Here is a 22,257-nt window from a genome sequence, read left to right as displayed (position 1 = left end):
ATATTATAGAGAATAAAATGGAGTGGTTATTAAAGAAACGCTATTCATTATATTTTAGTTATTCGTAGTTAAATAAATCGTTTTACCATGAATAATACACATTTTTTGGTTTACCTCACTTGATCACTAACACGTTTTAAACATATTTGAAAGATTTTTATTATAAAAAGTGAAATTCATTTTGGTTTTAAAAATATCCTATTGAATATATAAATAATTTATAAAAGAAAATGATTATTAAATTGTTTTTAAAATCTTTCCAATAAGTAAGTTATTAATTATAATTTTATTGACTTACAAAACTATATTAAATTCTATTTAATCAAATAAGAAATGGAAAATATTTTGGCTATGAGAACAATAGTTATATTAATATAAAAATATTTCAAGTAATACTAAAAATCGAAATATATTGACATAAAATGTGTTTTTTTTTTTAAATTATCTGTGATAGAACAAATTTTTAATAATTTTTTTGAATAATTAGACGGTTAGTATCTTGATAAAACGATCATTTGCTTTTAGATTTATAAAAATTAAAATAATAATAAGCCTAAAGTAAAATTTAATATTTAAAGTAAAAGTTAATATTTAAAAGTGAGTTTTTGCAATAATTGAAAATAATATTAAACTATATATAACTTCAAGATTACTTTCAAAGAAATGTAATGTTCATAAAAATTTCATTTTTAAATAAATTTTATTTTATAGTTTTACTAGTTATTATACCATATTATCTTAGATTGTATGTTGAGCAAATAAGTATCTAAATATATATGAATGTGTATGTATTTGTATTTTCTGTAGTACCATGATTTTTCGTATTATTTTAATTTTTCATAATTGTAGTCTCATTTAGCAAATATTATTATACATAAAAATTTTTATAAAAATAAATTGAAATAAATTATAAAATATTTAAAAGTAATAAAGTATAAATGAAAACTGAAATTAAATGGACTATCAGAAGTAAAATAAGCATATAGTAATTTAAAAAAATGTTTTAAATATAATGTTAATTATTACATAATTGAACAGAGTGGAAGAAAAAAAAGAAGACATTCTGAATTATATAGAACTATGAAAATATTAAATTTGCATATTATGTTCTTAAGTAATTTTATATAATATTAATTATAATTTTTAATTTAAAACAAATTCACTTATTTTCTACACTTGGTGAAATGCATATTAATAATGTTTAATATTCGAATAATTCTAGTTAGTGCATAAAATATCAATGTATACATTATAACTAATTAATTAGGAAAACTTTTATTTCTTAACCACTATTTTTATTGTAATAACCGTGAGATTTTAAAAAAATTTCTGAATCAATAAAACTTTGAAATTTAAGGATAAATTGTTTTATAAATCATCATTAAGAAGAAAATAGCGTGCAAATGAAAGTGATAACTTTTGATCTAACACTATACTAAAAGTTGTAAGTATTTTAGATCGTTTTGTAAACCCAGCTATTGGAAAAAAATTTATCGAAAAAGGTTCAATACACTAAAAAAATATTAAGAGTGCAGTACATACGAAGCTATTATCAGCCATGGATCCATATTGATTTTCCGATAGCAGAAGTTGATTGCAAGATGTCTCCGCCAATCTTTGTAATTCTGAATCGCTATCGCTATCCTCTGATGTAACATTGCTCTTCTATTAAATAATAATTATTTTTTCTTTGATATACTAATAAAAAGTATATTTGATTACTTAATTTATAATTAAAAATAGTATAATTGAAAAAATGTAATCATTTATTAGTTTCCATAAAAAGCCATTAAAACTTTATGACAAAATTTGCGATATATATTTAAATAAGACAAAATCTCTTATTATATTTTTGTAAATATTTAAAATTTATATTGATATTAAAATCTTATTTCTAAATGACGTATATAAATGAAAAAAAAATTCTGTAAGTACTATAATTTTGTATATTTACTTTGAATAAAGTATTTTATAAATTCTTTGAATTATGTACGATTATTTGAAATACAAATTATTTAAATGGTATCTTGAATTGAAACCAATGTATTAGGTAATAAATATAAATCGTGCATTAATCAAATTATACTTTTAATTATGTAATAAATTAAGTGTATGCTACACAATGTTTCTTTATACAAATTCAACATTCTAAAATGAAGATAACAGAATAGTGTAAATTTAATTATTTAAGATTTTTAAGAAGGTTTAAATGAAATACTGGAGAAAAAATATGAATGTATAGTTTTGATATTTTAATATATTAAATATTGATAAACAAACTGATAATAAGAATATATGTTTAGGTTTTGGCAGAAACTTATATAATATTAAAATATATACAGAAAATATTATTTAACTTGCATTCATTAAACACATTAAATATAAATTTATTTAATATTGTTATAGTTACATAATGAACTGCACTTAAACTTGAAGCGCAATCAGACTGACTGTCAAGAAAGTTACTATAATCATCGCCAAATTCAAGAAGATGTCTAGCTGTTTCAAAATCTACCGCTTCACTGTAAGGTTCGCTCATATACTTTTCCTAATGAAAATGAAAAATAATATTAAAATAATAATGCAGAAGATATACATTTATAATTTTTTTTCGATAATAAGAATTAACAAATAAGTAATAATCAATGATACAAATATATTGCAAAAATATTAAAAACCTTCGTTTTATTTATTAATTTGTTTTATGATTAATATTTAGTTATCAATTATTCGTTTGCTTGTAAGATTGTATGCAGCTACATCTGCGCTATTTTTTGTTATGCAAAGTATTTTTTAATAGATTAATTTTTATTTGCTTTTATTAAGATTTAACTAGTGACTGAAAATGATTTTGTAAGTATAATTTTATACAAATAAAAAAACGTGAAATTTCGTATAATTTATACAATATTTGTTTTTACAATTTGTTTGTACAATACTAACGTATTTCGATATAGATTTTAAAAATTTTAATACACTGGAAAATCAAAATGAACATTTTAAAATGACGGGAAAATTTCTTTAAAGTTTTCTCTAAAAAGTTGAAAATTTGGAAAAAGGCGAAAAAATTATATTTTATTAAGTTCCATGTTATACCTGATAATTATCCCAAGCTTGGTCGGAAAAGGAATTATTGCCCAAACTGTTTTTTTCGGTATCGCTGTCGCCGGCATTGAAGTGTGTTGCATGCATTTGTTTGCTGATGAGAGCGCTTTCGTTATAATTGTTGTCGATGCATTCTGTATGCATGAGTCTACCGGCCAAGGTTGGTTCTTCGTTCTCTTCCGACTCGGAAGATGTTGCAATGGTGCACCAAGGCAGATTAGCGTGATTTGATTGCGAGTCACTGTTAATCGTGAACTCACTGTTTTGTTGCCGAAAGTTACAGCCCGAAAATGAGCCCGATTTTACAAGAGTCATAATTTTTGTTGTCGTGGTCGTTGTCGTCATCGTCGTGGTGGTCATGTTCGTCGTTGTAGTGTGAGTTGAGCGAGTTTGTCGACTGCTAATAGATTTTCGCATGGAACGTGGCATGTTATTACCGACGTTAACATCTTCACACAAATCCGAACGTTGGTTATTTAAATTCATGCTATCTGAACCGGATTCACTCTTGCGACTCTAAGAGCATGAAAATTTAAAATAAAATATGCGATGTAAATAATGTACTAGCATTAATTTAAATGAAGATTTTTTATGAAGACTTTTTATGAAGATTGTAGAACGATAAAATAAAAATTATACCGAGATAATCCATTGTTCTAGTAAATATCCACTCAAATATATATATACGAAATATTAAATTAAATATAGAACTAATATAAATTTATTTAAATTAAATATCTTTAGGATAAAGTATATCGTGCTAACTTAAAGATATGGATAAAACAATAGGAATTATAGTAATTTTTTATCTTTAATGATAATATTTTCTTAGTATGATTGTCAATTATTTAGATATTTAAATAGACTTTGAACTTTGGCATTTGCATTTGTATAAATTGATGTATAAAAAAATAAACAAAATAATAGGTATTGTCTCAGTTTTCATATTTTTAGACGTGTAAAGAGCAAAATAATATCATTGAAAAAAAGTAACGAATTGATAATATCCTTACCACGGGTTTTTTACGAAATTTATTTTTTCGGCGACGAAGCGAGCTGTTTCTCACTATGCGAGCATCATGACTAATTATTGTTTCTTCTAATAATGTGGATGTTGAATTATTGAAAGGTACATGCAACTCTCTATAAAATAAATATAAAGTTCGATTAGATATATTATTTTTATTTTTGTTATAACTATCAACATTCAAATAAAAAAAGATTTGATTATTGAAATTTAATAATATTTAAAGTAAAAATAATCACAATAATATACATTGAAAACAGGGCTATTCATTTTACTTATAATTAAAAAAAAAAACAGTTTTTATATAACATAAGCAAAAATTATGAATCAGTGTTATTAGATTTATGACATTTACGTTTCATTTTGGCTAACCCAGTACTTTCGAGTGAAGTTAGTTGAAAAATACTTACGTTGCTTCGAGAGATGCAGACTTGGTTGGCAACGTGGAAATTAGTTGGTGCAGAGCGGTTTCCGATATCGAGAATTGTGAGATAGGATCGTTATTTTTAGTTTCGAGACTTGCACGCTTTCTAATTTGCGTGATACAAGAGACGCTCCAGGGTCGTGGACTATTGGTTGTTTTACGTTTCGAGCGTAGCACCACCCTTGAGGTGTTTACATCTAGAGGCTGGTTATTGAGAGAAACAAGGTTAAGCTCATCTGCTTTTTCTTCTAGATCCTCTTTTAGAACCTCGGCGGAGGTCGCTTGTGAAACAATGCCAAGATTATCAAGTCTACGACAGGTCACAACGCTACTTTGAAGGTCTTCTTCGGACGTCTCTGATTGCTTTTCTAGATCAGACTCGCCGGTGGTGTATTCGCCACTTGCATCACAGCTATCCAGTGTCTCCGAAGCCGTCAGCAGACAATACTATACTCCATCAGTGTCCCAGGTCTCATTATTTTTTGTACTATCATTTATTTTCATTTTCGTAATTTATTAAAGTGTTTTAATAATTTTAATTATCTAAAATGGATTTGATATTATTTTGAACTTTAACTATGTTGATTCCAGTCTTTTAACAAAACTCTTTCATTAGGTAAAAGATCTTATTACTAAATATATTAAAAATATATTAAAAATAATGCTAATTTATACTTCTAAACTAATAGAAACAAAATTATTCATTTACGTAATTTTAAATTGCATTGAAATTCAGCTTATATTTACATAGTTCCTATGTAACTTTATTAACCACCATAAAACATAATATAACCTGTTTAATCTCAACTTACCTGTGAGGTATATTTGCCTTCGCGGCAAAGTGTCGAATTGAGTGCAAGCCACTCTTTGATCCGTGCATATTTAGCCCGATGATTTTGAGGACTGAACAGATTCTTGTCCTCATCGAAAATTAACGAAGGCACCTTATGTTTATCTTTGCTGTCCTCACGTACTAATTTCTCCACCTGCGTCGAAATTACACTGTAGATAAGCATTAAATTGCACGCATCATTTATCTAGATAGTTGCTATGCTTAGAATGTTTCAATCTATATTATATTTACAATATTGTTACTGGATTCGATAATTGGTTAGAATTTGCTTGCATAAATGAGCTATAATTGGATACGTTTATACTACTATATAATATTTTTATACTTACATTCAATTAAAAAATTAAAGCTAATATATTCTTATATTATAATGCGTAATTTTATAATAATAATCTTATATCTTTAGTATGCTCGTTATATTATTTATCATATTTGATTTTCAAAATAAATGTTATTTATAAAATAAAAAATAAATATTTACTTTAAATAAATTTAAACATTATTTATAAATTAAAATTGATTACCTTTTCATATCTGATTTTTGAAATTAATAACTTATAAATATATTTTTATATACGATGTAAACATTTTACTATTAGATTTGTATTTAAATAATTTAAATGAATCATTTTCTTGTTACGTTTTGCAAAATTGTATTTGAATAATATTAAAAGTTAATTTTGAAATTAATATATACATGAAAAATGATTAATCAGTATTTCACTATTCTTTCAAATTATTGTTGCCACGTTTTTTTTCAAATTTATACTATAAAAAATATTTTGTATATACTTTAAATATAATAAAAATGTAATATATACATTGAAAAAATGAACTGACTGTTTAAAATAATATATTGCCATATTGATATATAATATTGTTTTAAAAAGTATAAGATCACATACATGCTAAATTTTTTGGAAAATAAAAAAAGCTTATAAGAGGTACGACTCACTTCTCTAATGAGCTTCTGAATGCTATCCTTACTGGTGGCACATTCGTCATCACTATTATTGACTTTCAAATATTTCTTCTCTTCTTGTTGCGGTTCACCATCGATGTTATTATTAAGTACGCCTGCAACCTTATCGTTATGGATATTATTGTCTATGTTATTGTCGTTTTTCTTTGTTTTTGCGGTAACCATCAGTGTATTAAAGTCCAAGCGTAATTTGATTTTTTTTTGCTGAAGCTGCTGTTGTTGTTTGACATCCATACGTGTCGAGGTATATGTCCACTCCTCTTCAGAAGACTCGTAAGCAGTTGGTGGCTGTCGAAATTGGTGCTGAAGGTAATGATGATCGTCTGAGGTAGTATTATTGTTTTCACTACTGTCAATTTCTGAATCCGTATCCATATGTTTAAAGTAAAAGGTCGCGCAATTTTTCGATTTTCTATTGGAACTACAATTCAAGAAGAACAAGTATTTATTACAGTATGTGACATATTTATTAAAGATTTTAAAGCACTTAACCGAAGTATTTCATTTTTTAATCTACTTTCGATTGAATACGTCATTATTTGGTTAAATGTACCTTTCCTCTATAATATATTATAAAAAGATAAAATACAGAACAAAGATATACGATCATAATTTTTATCAAATCACTAAAAAAATGATTTTATAATTAACAATTCAATCAATAAAACGAAAGTTAAACGTAAATTAAATTAAATAGAAATGTAAAATTGTGCTTGTATAAAATAATTATTAAATAATTATTAATAATATAACATATAAAAATACAAAATATTTAAAAGATAAAATAAAAAAATTATTTATTAATTTACAACATTTATATATATTCATACACAAGTATTTATTGTATTGTTGAATAAAAACTTTTTATACAGCGAAAGAGCAATGAGTGTACAAGATTTAATATATTTCTTAAGCATATTTATAACTTAATTTTTATGTAAAATTATTAAAATATTATATTATTTCCATAATTAAATTAGAATACACAACTTTAGATAAAATATAAAGTATATCTATAAATTTATGAAGCTATGTGAATTTTTAAATTCAAGAGAAAATTTATATTGATTAATTGATATTTGTTCAAATTGAAATTAAAAAGAATTATAATTTAAAGATATTTTATAATATTATATTTAAACTATTATGTTAATTTTTTAAGTAAATTTTGTGTAGAATAGATTTTAAATTGTTGAAGTCGAATCAATGTACACTGAATTTTTTTTCATTTTAACTACTTATTAACTACTTAAATAATACTAATTAGTTCAGTATTAATAAATTTGTAAATAATTATATTTGTTTAAAAGTTATTTTAGAATTATTTAATAAATATTGCTTATTCCGGAAGAAACATGGTTATAAATGTTGTAATCATATTATTTTTATAGAAACGATTATTTAAAATATTTATCGTTAAAATCATAATGTAAATTTTTGTCTTAGTTTTGTCGTAAGAGTACTATTATTAGATAATAGATGTTAACATAACATATTTTAGTATATGTAAGTTAATATACATAAGTTAATATAGATAATATAAGATAATTTTTTGAATTATTAATTGTCGTCTTATAAGTGTTTACATGTATTATGAAAGTATTTGACATCGCATGCTTTACGAAAATATGGTGCGAATAAAATTAAAAAAAAATTAAAAAAAAAAATTAAAAAAGGGAAAAGCCTCACGTATTAAAAAGGGCCGCTTCGTCGATGTCAGTCTTGCGGCGCTTAGGGCTATCATTTATGGTCGTGTTAATTGGTAAGGCTGTCGTTATTGGTATCGGATCTGGCATTTGAATCATCATCAATCGATGTTTTTCGGTGTTATTCACCGATGCATTTGTTTCTTCCTCGCTTAATTCGGCCTCTTCTATGTCCGCTTCTGTGCCCTGATCACCAAACCCAATGCTAGAGTGTCTTTTTCTGGGAAATTTTTTCGTTTCATCAAAGAACCGAACGGGTTTGATGCTCAAAACACATCCAAAAATGTCATCTTCAAAATCATCCTAAAAGAATATCTTTTCCAATTAAATATATATTTAAAAGAACAGCTGAATTTTATTTCATTCGATTTTAATATTGATATAAGTTAAATTTTTATACATAGATACATAAAAATCCATTTTTTCATTTGAGTCTTTGAAAAAAAGTTTAGAAAATCTAAAATAAAATTACATATGTCTAATTTTAGTATAGCAACATTGTAGATAATTAAATAAACTTATTAGTATTTAGTGGTTTCTAATAAATTAGTTTAGTGATACGAAATTATATATGATTGACAAAATTAAGAAATGATTACCGATGACATTATTTTCTTTATTTTTCCTTTTATTTTTTATTCAGGAAATAACAAAAAATATAATTCAAAAGAATTTTCTAGGATATAATAGAACGAAATTGTACAAAGCATAATAAACTTGAATGACCCACTTCAAAGTATGATTCATCATCGATAAATCTGTTCTCGGATGGGATGTCGCTGTCAGACGAGAGTTCAAATTTGAAGGATGGATCGATGATAGCCACGGACTCACTACTCTCTTTGGAGTTGCTATTAGAGACGATACAGATTTCCTCAAGTCTTGTCTTTGTTTTGAGTTGTCGTCTTGCACGGATTAAAGAGCGGCGTTTCATCAAGCCGTGGCAGTTTTCGTTTTGTAATGTAATTGAGGAAGACCGACTTAAGGACATTTGCCGACTTAGTCGCGGCTGCTTCGTTACAGGTTCATCGTCATCGCTATCACTGCTACAATGACTCACTACCAACTGGAAAATAAACAATCCAAGGTAAAAAAGAGTGTAAATTGTTCAAATGTCGCTTTATTTTGGATTCTCATAATAGTTTCTACATGAAAGTTTAAATATGCCTAAATTGTGTCCAATGTAATTTATAAATTAAAAATTGCAATGTTATAACATAATTAACATTTTTACACTGGTGTTTAACAATTCAAAGTTTTGTAACATTTAACTTAAAATTTAATAAGACTTTCCTTAACCACGCGTCAATAAAATATTATAATAAAACACAAAATAAGTAAAATTGTCGTTTTGAAATGTATATAAAAGTCTATATTTTCATCGCAACCACTATGTTTACTTTAAATCTTTCTATCAATATTTAATAAAATGTCAAAATTAAATATGCATCTAAAATTAAATTGCTTTTATATTCAGTTTTTTATTATTAAATTGTTATTATATTTCTGCATAGAAACTTTTGAATCATATTTCAATCAATTTAAATGTACATATAATATTATAATAAAAACACAAGAGTTTATTTAATTGAAAGTAAATTATTAATACTATTTAGTATTGAGAAATTTTAATATAATAATGTTATATTAACGCATATTTAAACAAATAACAATAATAGATTCAATAACAGAGAAAAAAAATTTTAATTACAAGTTAAAGAATAAAGTAAGAACAACAATGTTTTAATTTGAAAATAATTATTATGCTAATGTACTTTATTAAATTTAGATCAGATTTATTTATAAAAATTATTAATGAACAATTTTAATGCAAATAATTAATGTTTTAACATTTATAAAAAAAGCTGTGTTATTCAGTTTATTTTAACTGTTGAATTTTTTAAGTTAAACATGTATAATGAGGTTGAGGGTTTTTAGAACATCCCATATAATATAGTATAAGTAAAGTGGATAGTATAGATGCTGAAGAAGGTATTTAAATATAATTATATTGTTTTAAATGATTAATTAAAAAAAAATTTAATTGTGATCGATATTAAAACACTAATTTCAGTTCTATTTAAATTTCGATTAGAGCCTCATGAAGAAAATTAAAAATGTATACTTTAAAGTAATAATGATTAGTCAGATTTGACTTAAAGTATTTTCAACTGTGCAATATAATATAATAAGCGTGTTTTCCAAAAAGTATTAACGTTTGTTGAACTGATATGAACTTCCAAATTATATTGATATATCAAAGTTTTAATTGTTAATTCATATGTTGGTTTATGGTCGAAGTTAATTCAGAAATTGAATTAGGACGGAAAGGATGGTAATGAGATTGTTGATGAGTCAACAACGCATTGCAAACTTTTTTTTTCGTCAATACAGATACATATCTAAATGCAAACCATAAAGTTCTTATGTTAACTTATTAGTTTCACATAAAAGTACAAACGCGTCGGTATATAAATATAGGAAAACTTTCAATTAAAATTCTAGTATTAAAATTGTTCATAATTTATGGTTTTGTTTATAATGTGCAGGGATGTACGATGTGTTGGAAAACTAATAGAAAAAACTTACTTTCCGTAATATCGAAGATTCATTGCAAATGTTACAGAGATTTTATTACATTTGCATCGAGTTATGAGTTTTTAATTTGTTACTTTATAGTAAACTTTTCTTGCATCTAAGCGTTACTGACTAACAGAAACATATACATTACAGGAAATATGTCAAAATTTGGAATATATTTTATTAGACATTGATTATCCTAGGTTTGAGTCTCTGTTTATGAATTTCCAATGTTCGGCACAACGATTGTTATGTAATAAGTCAGAGTTTAAATTCGTTTTATTATCGACATCATGCAATTATCTATTCTACATAAAATTTTTTAAAAACATGTATTTTATTGTTTATATTTTAACAATGTTGGAGTTTACTCTTCGGATCCAATGCCTTATGAATAATTCGAAAACTGTTATGTATTCAATTATTTTCTAACAATTGTCGAAACTGGTATAGAAATCATTATGTTTCACGAATATATGATAATATGGAGATAATGTGTTTACTTTTGTTACCTTTTTATTAAATACGTGTATTACGTAATGCAAAGAATTATATAAATATTTTTTTCAAATTCAATTAGATTAAATTCAATATCAAATTAGATATGTTAATTTAATGAAATCGGTTGTTCTTTTTATATCAAAGCCTAATTGCAACTTAATAATTCATTTATTAATTTAATTTACTTAGTACGTAAATGCAAAAACAATATCTTTACATATTAATGTTAAAATTATAAAAAGAGATGAATTAAAAATAATATTATTTGAAAATAGATATATTTATTAACGTACTTATTAATTACAATTATACGTTTATATAAGCAATATAAATTAAAGAACGTAAGAAATCTCATGACCAAACTTTTATCAAAGCTTAAGTATATAATTTATCTGTTTTTTACAAGTTTAAGTGTTATTTGAAGTTGCAGTCATAATCTTCAATGGTATTGTATATATGTTAAGTGGTGTATTGACTTCATCAACTAAAACTTTATGTCAATAATTGTAATTAACTACTAATTTGTCATTTTTCTTTATGGCTAATTAATTTATGTAGTATTGACTATTTTTACTTTTTAATGTTATTTTAGAGTCTAATATTATATCAAATAAAAATAGTAAAAATAAATTTATTTATTATTCGAGATTCAGAGAAATCTCGAATGTTATCATTTGGGGCAAAATCCTAACGGCTATCATTTCAAGGAAAAACCTCAACGGTTAACATTTCGGAGAAATGATTCAATTTCTAAGAAAAATCTGCATCGGTTGTTGGAGATTCAGAAAAGCCGGTACATCCGAAATGATACAAGGGCACCATTGCTTCCATTGTTTCTCGCAGCACAGTCATACCCATTGTTTCTAGCGCCATGATCTTTGTTGTCAGCTAACAATGCTGCCATGTGGTTACTTAAGACAAGCGCACCACGAGGCGCATTAGTAGACTTTCAGTCATTGAGGCAATCAGTTATGCTATTCATCCATGAAGACTAGTCGACGAGCAAGCTTCTTACCACGATAGAGGAAGACGCATCAATTCTACTATGCTGCAATTAAAAGATGTTGATACTATGTCCTTCATATCAAGAAAACGTCAGACAATCAACAATGTGCATCAAATCAGCAACAATTTATCACCATCATTAAGGACCATCTCGGGTAGATAAACTATCAACCACCATCCACCCATGATTGAACATAGAATACATCTGTCTATCGTATAATTTCAACACATCAATAATTAATTGTAAATAAACCTTAATAAACCATATTTATCGAAGAAGCAAACACTCTATAGTATATACTATAGCAAATACTCTGTACTCTACAGCCCTTCCATTTAACACCTTCCCAAGCATCCGCTAGGGCGGGCGGTAAATTAACGCTATCGAAACATTGGCAGTTTCAGTCAGGAAATAAAACAGTTTTGAACATCTATCTACATTTATATTTATTCATACATCTAGATATAATTTTATTGCCTTGGACGGTTCATCAGAAAAGTCAGCATATGAGGGTAAAATTAAAATAAATGAGAAGTTATCAACTTTTAAAATGCCGAAACTTTTAAATTTCCTAACCAAGTTTATATCACAACAAATATATTTTAACGTTATAGTTTTTCTTTTGACAGTCTAGGTACGATTGGTATTATTATAAACACTTATACGATTCTTCGAACGATATATTGTATGATAAACTTGTTGAATGCTCATGGAGTTTTAGAAATTATATTAACAAACTAATGGCAAATATTTTTAAAATCCAAATTTCTATATTATGCATAAATGTTGGTTATAAATAAGAATATACATTCACTAACTATTCTTATTCAAAGAAATTTTTAACTGAAATTGTGTAGCAATTTGGAAATATAATAACATTTCGTATTTTTAGATGTTATGCGATCATGTAAAAAATATTTTCAAAATGTAATTTCTGTTTTTATAATTTTGGAATCGGTAAATACAATATTACTTAATTAAAAGTTTAAATAATAAGTATTTATTAAATACCATAATGATCGTATAATAACCAATGTATCGCATATATTGACACATAAATTGTAAACGTGGTGATATTAGTAAGGCTGTCAACGGATATCAACATCTTTATTAGTACTAACTTCACCTAAAAATTTCATCTAGAATAAGCAAATAAAAATAATTTAGATTTAAAAAAATTAATAAAGTAGCTGAGAAAAATGATTTTATTGAGTCCTTGAGTCATCAAGAAGCATCTTATGTAGTAATATATCAACTACAAAACCGCTCCAAGCAACCGTATCTTTGTAATTAAACGTAGGATACATCCAACACATCAATACTGTAATTGTAAATAAAACATAATGAACTATATTTATTGAAGAAGAATACACTGTATTTCTACAGTCCTTCCACTTAACTCCTTCTCAAGCATTTGCTAGGGCGGACGGCAAATATAAGCTATCGAACATTGGCAGTTCGAGCCAAGAAGTCAAAGAGTTTCGAACATTGGTCGGAGAAGGGAGGATAAGAGGTATAATATACATAATTACATAAGCATTTGTTCTTTGCAACAGTTTCGTCATATTTTATGAAACATTTTATTAAGTTATAAATCTATATGATAAATAAATAATACTTTAAATAAGGTTAGAAATAGCTAATATATTATCCATATAGTATAATCGAAATGATGAAAAAGATAATTAAATTAAATGCGAGGCAAATTACAAGCAGTAAATTATATATTGGACTAAGCACTTTTATTTTTCGATTTAGTTATACAAACTTTTGCATATTAGAATCAAATAACTTATAAATTTAATAAATTTTAAATCTAATTAAGGTTTAAATGCTGTTTACTTCTACCTGAAATAATAATTTTTAAATTTTATTAGAAAATTAATAAAGTTATAAGGTTGTAAAATATTCGGAAATAAATTTTACTCTCATATGTTTTTATATACTACGTTAAATAATATTAATTGTCTCTTATAAATTAATGGTTTTTACACGTACTTATGGTTAAAAAAATTATTATTACATAAAATTAATTTTTTTACTAAATTTTTTATCGATATAATAGAAAAATTTTTTTTTTATGAATTAATGAATTTGTTAATTATATTATTTGAATTGAAGAAAAAATATATTAGTAATGCAAATACCAATGAAAGATGAAATGTAGATGAAATGTAGATACATGAAATGTTGCTAATACATGTAGATTTTTTAATCGTTTAATCATTTAATTATTTAATCACTAAAAATTATTACCTTTATTTAACTGAAACTTTTTTAGTTTTCATATTATATATATATATATTTATTTTAAAATGGTGATAAAAATTTATAATCAATACCAATTTTGCAATAAAACAATATTTTAAGAATTAAAAGTTTTTTGAGTTTTTTAAATCTACTATTAAGTAAGATTTTGAAATATCTTATTGTAGAAGCAGATTCAGCGTGTTAGAATGCACACTTAAATTTACATGTACTTTGCATAACACTTTACGCAATGTTAAATTATAGTTTGAAATTAATTTACATCAATAATATAAATTTATAATATAAATTTAATAAATAATATAAAATAAAATAAATTTAAATATAATACTTTATATGCTATCAATATTAGCATACTTTTGTAAATTGCTTTATGGAAGATAAATTTTTAATAATTTAACAAACTCGTACTATTGTTGAAAGATATCAATGAGCGATACGTGTTTTATACTATTACTAATACTAATTTAATAAATTATTAAGATTATAATTTCATAAAACTTTTATAAATATTAGTCATTAATGTATTATGTAACCTTATAATTGCTGTTTTAAAAGTTTTCATACAGTAGATAGTTTATAAAATGTCTAGTAAGCAACTAAAAAGAAAGAATTTATGAAAAAATAGTAACGGAAAGGATGTCGTAATTAAATGACAGCTGTAACGTATTCATCTATAGTTAAGTGAGGATATAACGGTGTATTTTATCTGCGACTTTCAGATTTTCATTATGCTCCTAAGTAAATAATATAAATTAAAAAAATTAATAAATAATTTATAAGATAAATAATAAGTATAAATCTTTTTTTTTATTTATAATTGATTAATATTTTAATATTTATTTAATAACAGTTTCAAAACTGTCAACTGTATGCAAACGTACGGTAATTAAACAAATTGTTTATAACAACAATAAGGTTATGTAATACTTGAAAAACTAATACTTTGTAAAAATTGCATGAAAGTCTAATCTTAATAATTTATTAAATCAATCCACTGTTATGAAACTGTAATAACATCTAAATAAAATATTTTTTTTATAATAATAAATAAATTAAGTATTCAGTATTTAATTTTTTTTAAACGAATGTAGTGTGACAATAGCTTCGTTTGACAATAAAAACATCCATTAAAATTGTACAAAAGACCTTAGACTGTTATCTTTTTATCTTTATATAATGTCTTAAATCACATTTATCGTTATATCGTAAACAAAAGCAACAGATGAGTCACGTTAATCTTTTTATTTTATTTTACAATATGTCTCATATGTCCAATATGCTATCAATATTAAAAAATCTACTATTACGGATTTGTTGCAATATTTGTTTTAAGTAATACAATCATTATTTATTATTAATACACAAATACCGAAAAAATTTATTAGTGTGTTTTAATGAAAATCAGTTATAATTTTTGTGAAGTTTAACGAAAAAAGTCTTTAGAATTTTTTAAATAAATAGTATTTACAATTTTAAATAGAATAAAAATATTTTAGTAATAATAATTATTATATAGGAATTATTTATAAATAGTTTAATATGCGCTTTATAATAATAAAAATCTATTCAATATTTTTATTTCAATATCAATATCCGATTTGATCTTTTTAATGGCTTTGCATACAGCATCATATAATTTGTTCATCGGTAGTTGTCCAAGTTCATTATACTATCTATATTTGATTTACAACCTGCCGCTTCCATGGAAAAGAACAAGACAAAGTCAGCTTATTTAATAATTAAATTAAAATGTTTTTAATTTTGAATCATAATCTGAAGTGTTAAGTCATTAACAAATAATTTAATTTATTTTATAATAAACTTTATACTTTATAATATGCCTTATATTATTCATAAACCTTTCAATTACTTATTTTCTTCATGTATTATTAAAGTTGTGAAAATATTGAGCCAAATTCTCATGAGATACGGAATGATAGAATTCTTAATTAAAATGGGTGTGATTTAAAGCGAGCTTACTTTAGTATGGATTCGTGCTGCAAGTGTCTCGATGTGACATTGCCACTCTAATGCGCGCAAGAAGAGGAGATGCCAGCGACGCTCGAGAGAGCCTGCTATTCTAAGCGCTTGCTGTCGCTGCTGGTAATAGTTTTGATCCGTCAGTAGCTCTTTTGAGTGTTGAAACCGCCCAGCGACTCGTTCGCCCAGTTTCACTACTGAGTTTACAATACGTCCATGAGCCTCGATATCTCTCTGCAACACCTACAAGCAGAAGGGACAAAGATTATAAAAAAATCTAAATCTACAAATATGCCAATAATATGGGATACTGACAATTACTATTTTCATAGTTATTTCAAAATAATAATACTTTTGAAAACTGGGAAATTTGAAGTTGCAATTTTCATTAGAGTATGTGATATATTTTTTTTAATTATGTGAATACGAGAATAATTCAACCAATAATTTATAAATATTGTAATAAATACTTAAAAATAACTATAATGCGTTTGATTTTTAAAATTAACGTACTCATTGTTTCTGAATAATACACTAATTTAGTGAACCTCAATGTATAGTACAAAAAATTATTTATGTTAGATATGTTTAACTTTTAATAAATAGGTATAATTTGTATTAAATATTGGTTTTTTATTGAATATTAAATTTAAAATTTCATAAATTTACTTTTATATTCGTGAAATTTATTCGAAATAATGGAGAGAAATTATAATAATATTTATAAAGCAGAGCTAAAGCTATTATTTTAAACAATTAAGATAGTTACTTTTTCAACTGTACATATGCTTCTTATTTTTCAAACAATATATAATATTAATCAAGGAGAATGAAATTTAATTATTTAATATAACTACAATTTCTAAATAAAAATATCCTTCAAAAACTGCCCAGATCTTCAGTGTGTATATATACTAATTATTAATTAAGAAATAAACTAAAAATAATATTAGATAAATAACTAATTTCATTAATATCTACTTTAGAATATTAAAATACGAAAAATTATATTTTTCAAATTTGTAATAATTTTGAGTTTGAACTTCGATAAGCTACTGTATTATCAAAAACATCACTGTAAATACGAATATATATATATATATAATAAAAAATTTATAGGTATATAAAAAAATATTTGTTATATAATTTTTCGATACATATAGGTAGAAACATTTTTATATTTGTTTTGGAATTCAAAAGTAAGAAGTACTGAACTAACGAAGTTTGATCTAATCATGATTTTAAAATATATGAATTCCTTTTTAAAGTTTATTTTTATATATAAAAATTTGTATTCATTAGTTTATCGGTAATAATAAAAAGTTTAATCATATTTTTAAAGTAAAATGGATTTCAAGAACATTTTTATAATTTTCAAATCTTTTATATATTTAAATGTGATTAAAATCTAAATACTTTCATAAAAAAATCAGAGTAGTAGATATTCAACAACATTGATTTTACATATTAATAATCGTGATTTAGCAATGAAGAGAAATGCTGGAGAAATGATCTAAAAAGATGCGCTCAACGCACATTCATCAATAATTAACTTGAACTTAATTTTCATTATAGCGAGTTGTTAATTGAATTACTTTTTGGTACTTTGGCTTTGGAAAAATATTAGAAAATTATTAGCAGTGTTTTATATCTCAATAATGCGTGCACTAAATTGATTTTTTTGGCCTCTTGAAATTGAATTATGCGCAGGCTGAATACTTCTAACAATTTTCTATCTTAATGATTATTAATTTTAAAATTGGGTAAATAATATCATCTTTTTGATTGACATATTCTAATAAGGTAAAATAAGTATTTAGAAAAAAACATGAATATGGTCGATTATAAGCCAAATTACAATTTGGAATAGATGTTCCGCTCATAGAACAAAATAATCTATTTTAATTCTTTATTCATGATGCATGAATTTCACGGATTGGGGGATTTTAGCTACTTACATAATATCACTGATCGAAATGAAGCGTTTGTTATATTTTGGGTTTCTTTCACAACTGAATTATTTGCAATTCAATGACTATTTTCATTTAAGATTTTTATCGAGAACGTACGTAACATATCATAGCATGAATCGTATTAAATTGATGGACAGAATTTCTCGTTTGTAATTTTTTATATACTTCTCGATATAAAAAAAGTCCCATGATATTGAGAATATAAATACCACCTGGGAACAAAATCATTCGTTTCTTTGCATTCATATCTTCAAATATTTTTTGTACATAATTCACTCGCATCTCGATCATTAGAATTGTTTTCGTATAATTCGCGAAATTGAAAAAATAATTAGAAAGCTCAGGCTAAGCAGTTGAAATCAATCTTTTTTAAATTGTGTAAACTTGTTATAATATTTATTAAATTTGACTGTAGTGATCAGTCTATTATAGGTGGTTCAATTTTTTCAATATATTTTCAAATATTCATACATTTCTTTAGTGTTTTCTCAAGATTAACACGGATAACTGAAATTCTTATACGTGGACGAGGTTGTTCCCATTGATTGTTTCTAAGTCCAAAATTCTCTACAGGCACGAATTAATAATTTAATAAATAAAAAATTCATGATACTTCATGGTCCATCGAACTTATACATGATTCCCCGTCACACCGCTTTCTTGATGTATAGTCATAAATACGGCTTCTACTCTACTGACAGGTATTGGCGACAGATCAGTAGCTACTGATCTATGGTCACATCCAATCATTAACAAAGGTACATCGGTATTTCACTAAGTTAATAAATAATAAGGTAATAGCATCTTTGCGAGTTCAATAATGTACTCATTTTTCGTTATAAATCACTCACGACACCTATTATATTTGAATAAACATTCTATAAATATTTATTAGCCAATAATAGTATTTGATTGGACTATATTATGCATTTTGTTCATATTTTAAAAACATGAAAATATATTAATATAGAAACAAAATTGAAATCTAATTAAATATTAAGTAAACACAAATAAATAATACAATTGCATAATTATCAATAAATTTGTTTTAAAATTATGATGGATCAAAAATAAAATTTATAAAATGTTTACTTAAAAAGTATATAGTAAATGTTAAAATTCATATAAAATAAATTAATAATAGAAGAAAAATGAAAATTATTATAGAGTCCAAAAAAATCTAATTTAATAAAACCTTTATATTCTAATTAAGTTAATTTATTAAATTAATTAGTTTATATATTTCAATATTTTATTATATAAAAAATATTTCAAAGAGAGTCAAAATCATATTAATGAAAATTACAATTTTGTAATTAAAATGCAGAAATAATAATAATAATAATAATAATAATAATAATAATATCTTTCCTTTACGTTTACTATAACTTACCGGTGCTAAAGAAATTTTATTTTCTAAGAGGGGAGGGGTTGACACAACGTTACATACGATATGTGGGAAGCTCGTCAAAACGATAAACAGAACGTACATATTTTCATTTGTAAAATTTTTATTCTATATTATACAATATTTTTATTCCATTATATTTTCGTTAATTCGATTTCAATTGAAGTATATGTCTACTATTATGTATTTATTTTGTATATGTAGAAATATATTTTAGTATTTACTTCACAATATACAGTCTATAATAATAAACAGATATACAGATATACAGATATATATACAGATACTGATATTTTAAGCATTTATACAGGTTAATTTCAATTTTCAACTTAAATTCGCTCAAAAAATTCTATATTGTAAACGTACATATATTGCTTTTTACTAATTTAAATTTATGATTTAATTAAATAAAGTATAACATTTTGAATTTTTATAATAACCGCATTTGGTAAATATAAAAATATACAGAAAGCTAGATATTGTAAATACAATTCAATAAAAAATTTTCGAATTACCTTTTGGTGAAAAAACTATTAACAATAATAAAACAGTTTAAACATATAAATAATGGAGAAATAGAAAAATATCAAGGCATAACAGCTAGATATTGTCAATTAAGAACAATTAAAATATGATGTTCGATTAATTAGTTCTCGTATCTACGTACAAAAACTGTCTTGCAAACACAGCGGTGTAAAAGTAACAGCAACAGTACTGCGTGCAAGGAAGTTGAATCGGTCTAGGATGGGAAATTCTAGGTGAACAGTACATTCACCTTGTGGTCCGTTATCATCAACTAATTCACTCTGAGAAAAAGGAATGGTCAGTAAATTATTTGATTTAGATGAGTTCCATTATCTAAGAAAACTCGTTTATCTACACAATCAATTCGATACGAAATGTATTTGTTATTAGTATGCATTTTTAAATAATATCTCCATCAAATAATAATTCCGACCTAAATCTTAAATCGTAATTCATCAAATTTCATTATTCATTATTAATTTTATACATTGTAGTGTTTTATGTCGAATAAGAATTTGTTAAAATAGTACTTAATGTTCATTAATCATCAATTCAATTACTTCTTGCTTCAAGCTGCATTTTCAGTTAAATATTTTTTAAACTCAAATTATCATATCTTATAAAATTAAATAATTAAAAATGTTAAGAATGATTTTGCTACTGGTACAATATTAAATCATTCTAAATAGAACATGTTTTTCATTCTTTTAAATATTTTTTTAAGTTTTCTCATATGATGTGATTCTAGAAAAAATTATAAAATAACATCCTTCGTTCAAAATATTACTATTACTCGTAAAAATTGCTTCTAGATCGTTTTTAGAAAAGTTAGTTTATTTTATCAAGTAAATACAAAATTCAAAACTAGTTAAAAAGCAAAATTAACATTCATCTTTGAATTTTAGTTAACATTATAGTTTTAATTATTCTTTAACATTATCATAGTGTTCGTCACTTTAGATAAAATTTTTGTGACAAGTAAAGGTGCATATTGAATTATAATTTGAATAGAGAACGATAAACATTCATATACGAGATCAATAACCATGCCACTGAACTGAACTACATTTAGATGTAGTTTCTCTTGTGCCAAAACCGTTCATTTTTTATTCCAGTACGTGTTATAAATTCTATGAAAGGATAAACGTTAGATATTCCGCGATTGAATCCAATATATCATATTCGAAGATTTCTTAAGTGTGTGACTTATTGTTTTCGCTACCATTAGTATAAATTATTCAGAAATTATATGTATTGTATGCATAATATATATTGTGTAACAATTGTTTACGTAAATAAATCATGTTTGTATTTAAGCAAAGGTTTTTAGCTTTTCAAACTTTAGACTTCTCTTTCTACTCACTGTAAATATTAAAAAAGAATTAATTTATATAAATATTAAAAATAAATGAATCATTAAATTATAATATAAATGACTTAAATAGTTGTTCATGAATTAAAAATATAACTTTAATATAAATATATTTTTTGTTTATTTCTATTAACAATGCGACTCAAAAGTAATTATCTAAAATATTTATGTACTATACCATCTTCTTGCTATATTCGAACATCACTACAAACGCGTTAATTGTTATTTAAATTAATAAAATGTTATTTTTTCAAATAACGAAAATAAATTAAGAAATCAGAATTGTTCTGGCGGAATAAAAAAAGTATAACTTTTTCATGGAGGCTTGGTAACGATAGTCAGATTTTCGATCAATTCGATCAACAGATATTATAGATCTGTATTACATAATCTTTCATTTTTAAATAAATTAATTTAAAATTAATCTATTTATTATTTTAATTGGTATTTTCGTCAATTTTTAATTATTGTACTTTTTATATTTGTATTTTTAATAAATAAATTTTTTTATTTAAAAAAATTATAATTTTGAATCTATTGATGA

General features: G+C 24.4%; 1 protein-coding gene across 1 annotated transcript in view; it reads right to left on the bottom strand.

The window, feature by feature from the left end:
* LOC105366864 (uncharacterized) overlaps positions 1-22,257 on the bottom strand; it is a 58,629-nt gene that overhangs the window by 13,593 nt on the left and 22,779 nt on the right. Inside the window, exons 6-15 of the mRNA XM_011505451.1 lie at positions 16,436-16,678; positions 8,828-9,163; positions 8,081-8,400; positions 6,365-6,812; positions 5,369-5,542; positions 4,543-5,003; positions 4,119-4,248; positions 3,097-3,621; positions 2,411-2,548; positions 1,543-1,665 (exon numbers count right to left, since the gene is read on the bottom strand). Of these exons, the coding sequence (XP_011503753.1) occupies positions 1,543-1,665; positions 2,411-2,548; positions 3,097-3,621; positions 4,119-4,248; positions 4,543-5,003; positions 5,369-5,542; positions 6,365-6,812; positions 8,081-8,400; positions 8,828-9,163; positions 16,436-16,678 (2,898 nt within the window). The remainder of the gene's footprint in view (positions 1-1,542; positions 1,666-2,410; positions 2,549-3,096; positions 3,622-4,118; positions 4,249-4,542; positions 5,004-5,368; positions 5,543-6,364; positions 6,813-8,080; positions 8,401-8,827; positions 9,164-16,435; positions 16,679-22,257) is intronic.

The sequence above is a fragment of the Ceratosolen solmsi genome, unplaced genomic scaffold, assembly GCF_000503995.2.
Source record: "Ceratosolen solmsi marchali unplaced genomic scaffold, CerSol_1.0 scaffold80, whole genome shotgun sequence".
Taxonomy (NCBI): Eukaryota; Metazoa; Arthropoda; class Insecta; order Hymenoptera; family Agaonidae; genus Ceratosolen; species Ceratosolen solmsi.
This window is presented reverse-complemented; position numbering and strand designations above follow the sequence as displayed.